General features: G+C 47.2%; 1 protein-coding gene across 1 annotated transcript; it reads left to right on the top strand.

Moving 5' to 3' along the window:
* Window positions 1-215: 215 nt before the first annotated feature.
* LOC119347080 (probable flavin-containing monooxygenase 1) lies at window positions 216-1900 on the top strand. The gene is made up of 4 exons (XM_037616051.1): window positions 216-449; window positions 660-835; window positions 947-1245; window positions 1376-1900. Exons 1-4 carry the CDS (start codon window positions 218-220, stop codon window positions 1725-1727), a joined length of 1059 nt encoding a protein of 352 aa, XP_037471948.1. The 5' UTR covers window positions 216-217; the 3' UTR covers window positions 1728-1900.
* The last annotated feature ends 1670 nt before the right edge of the window (window positions 1901-3570 follow it).

The following is a 3570-nucleotide window of genomic DNA, read 5'->3' on the forward strand; positions in this document are numbered from 1 at the left end:
ACGACCCTTTCTTTGGTCCAGCCTTGTATTCCTAATATAGCACCATTGGGCAAACCATTTTACATGGTGCAAAGATGAAAGTGTAAGGGGAGTGCTACATATATGGGTCCACCCTACAGGTGGGCTAGTCATAACTCATATTGGGCCAGGGTGTTACACTAATTAACTTTTCTCATGTGACTGTTCATAAACATGTATTCCCTTTCTCCAGGTACACATGGTAGACTTTGTGATTCTTTGTACGGGAAGGTTTAGCAATTATCCCAACATACCCAATTTCCCTCCTGGTAGAGGCCCAGAAGCATTTGATGGGAAAGTGATCCACTCCATGGACTACTCCAAAATGGGTAGTGAGAAAGCTAAGGAGATGATCAAGGACAAGTGTGTGACTGTCGTTGGCTATGGAAATTCAGCCCTTGACATTGCTAATGAATGCGCAAAAGTAAACGGTAAAAATATTCAATCCTCAATTAAACATACCTTGTTTCTCCTTGTTAGTGAAACTGAAACATTATTATGTCCATTTTGTTAAAGCATTCCAATGTATACATTTAGTAGCATTGCCTATCATGATTATATTGTCTTCGTCTTTATAGTTTCCTAGATAAAAATGAAACATTGCGATTATATTTTTATTACTTTCTATAATTTTTCTTTAGGTATGGAGAAACCATGCACAATGGTAGTCCGAACCAAGCAATGGATCATACCGAACTTCTATGCTTGGGGTATTAACATATCAAATTTCTATCTAACTCGTTTTGCTGAACTCCTTATTCACAAGCCCGGTGAAGGTTTCCTCCTTAGCATATTAGCTACCGTCTTGACTCCATTGGTACTACAACATGTTTCCATTTTATTGAATATTAATATTACCGGAAGTGTAAATGGTTTTGTTTTAGACTAATTTCAGACATCTGTATTGTTCTTTTGTGTGTGTGAGAAGAGGTTGATGATTTCAAAGTTTGCTGAGAGCTACTACTCCATTCCAATGAAGAAGCATGACATGGTGCCTGACCACAGCTTTTTTGAGGGGATGGTGGGATGTATGCTTTCCACTACACCCAAGGATCATTACAAGAATCTAGAGGAAGGCATCATCGTTATTAGAAAGTCGAAGACCTTTGGCTTTTGCAAAGAAGGTGTGCTCGTTGAAGGTGAATCTACGTTGGTAAAGAGTGACATAGTTATCTTCGGAACAGGATTCAATGGTGATCAAAACATCAAGGACATGTTCATGTCAAAGTACTTTCATACTATCATCGTTGGTTCAACATCCACAACTGCACAACTTTATAGGTCATCACTTTACTAGACATATTTTTTACGTACTTCAAGTCTTTATTGAAAAATTTATTTAATTATTGTTTCACAGGGAGTGCATACATCCTAAGATTCCACAACTTGCGGTCCTCGGATATTCTGACAACTATGCGAATGTCTACACTTCAGAACTACGGTCTAAGTGGCTAGCATATTTCATGGATGGTGGATTTAGATTACCAAGTGTTGAAGCAATGCAGAGGGATGTACTTGAATGCGAGAAGGTAATGAAGCATTACTCCCGTGACGAATCACGTACACCGTGCACTGGACTTCTTCCTACTTGGTACAATGATAGATTATGTGAAGACATGGGATGCAACCCGAGAAGGAAGAATGGATTTTTTGCCGAATTATTTGAGGCCTATGGTCCCGATGATTATAGCGATCTTCACCCTAAGTAAGAGTACAAATTTAGCGATTATTTTTTGTATGGGGCTTAATTACTAGTCACTGCTTGCTCAACTCTGTGTATTATTTCTGTCTATACTATACTTCCAGTTGCCATATAAGTCACAGCACGTTCAATAGAACCACTTGTCATTTTCCCCATGGTTGTATAATAATTTTTAGGTAAAGGAACACAAGATCTCTCTAGACTGCCCATGGATCAATGCACAATCGTTTAAAATAATTTCTCCGCAATCTACATGATGGACAAAAGCATATATAAGCTCGTAGGACCACAAGTCCAGCATGGGAGGAAAAGGGTGTGGATGAGCCGCCGTCACCAACTAAAATAAAGAAGATAATTTTTGTTCCTCCCTCGGCATAAAAAAAGTGGCATGCCGGAGACGAGTGAGGGCCAAATCTTACCTCACCGTCGTCTAGGTCTTTTCCGGTCAATTTTCTTCCATTATCAGAGCATCCATAGCTGGATTTGGCAAATCCGACTCCTCAAACGCCCGCGGACGCGTCCGTACGCATCCCCGAATAGTGACCGGTCACCCCTTAAAAAACACAATTCACATCCGGATACCTCAAATCCATATTATTACATGCAACGTGAAACCTAATCTACGCGAAGCTTGTCGGGTTCCGCTCCCCACTCGCCCGGCCCCGCCATGGCTATGTCTGACGGCCGGCTGCGCTCCTCAGAGTGTTGGTCCGGTCGCCAGCAAGGTAGGGTAGGGCATGGGACACGAGCTGGCTCAGGGGACTCAAGGCCCCGCCATCTCCCATGCCCTACTCTTCCTCGTCGGAGACCGGAACCCGAACGGTGTCGGTGGATGTCAGATCGATGATGGATCCGACCTGGGATGAGCTGCTGATGTCCACCACGATGCGGTTGCGGCGACCGGACTGATGCGCCATACAGGGTGCCGGAGAATGCGACTCCGCCTCGCCGACGGCCGCTGCCGCGAGGACTGCCGCCACCTCCCTCACCCGGTGCCTTGCATGCCGCGCCATGGCCTCGTGGGACAATGGTGCGTCCCCAATATCGGCGTGCCAACGGAGGGGTTGCGCGTCCACCAGCGCGTCCGGAAGCCAGATGGACCGCATGATCTCCGGCGAGGCAGCTATGGCCGGCCTAGCGCCGGATCCATGCGCAATTTGGGCAGACGCAATGAATTCTCGGCGGATGGAGTCCGAGGCGCACCCGTCCACGGGCCTCCTCCCGGGTGCGGCAGAGCGCAAGCCGGACGGCCATCTCCTCTTCGGGGCCGCGTGGGATGAATTTGGGGTCGACAGATCTGGAGGTGAAGGACTCGGATCCGCTGTCCGCCATGCCGAAGACGGCTGGAAGGAGCCGGAGACGAGTTTGGGTGGCGGAGGAGAGTGGAGGGGAGGGAAGTGAAGTGGCTATGGTTTGGTTCGACGAGCGGATAGGGAGGATTTTATATGGGGCCGGGTGGGCCAGTGTGGGTTGGGTCCGATGTGGCGGGCGTGCCCGATCGCTCCATATCTGCTCCATATTTGGGCTGAATATGGGGTGCCGGTCAGCCCGGGCGTTTGAGAGCCGTTTGAGATCCGTTTGAGGGGCCCGTCAAAGTCAAAAAATCGTGACTGAACAGTGATCGAATGCCGCCAGACGTATGAAACGAGTTTGAGGCTCTTACTAACCACATACGACTTTGATGATCCGGATTGGATCGAGATCCAAAATTAGCCCGACAGAAAACAAATAATGGATCCACTTGTGTTGTCCTATCAAGTAACTCCAGCTCACGTGCCAACATGGGGAGTCTTGTGTGGCCTGGTGGTTATGGGGGTGGGGTGGACAAACCGTGTAAACCAACGAGTATC

The sequence above is a fragment of the Triticum dicoccoides genome, unplaced genomic scaffold, assembly GCF_002162155.2.
Source record: "Triticum dicoccoides isolate Atlit2015 ecotype Zavitan unplaced genomic scaffold, WEW_v2.0 scaffold57786, whole genome shotgun sequence".
NCBI classification, from domain to species: domain Eukaryota; kingdom Viridiplantae; phylum Streptophyta; class Magnoliopsida; order Poales; family Poaceae; genus Triticum; species Triticum dicoccoides.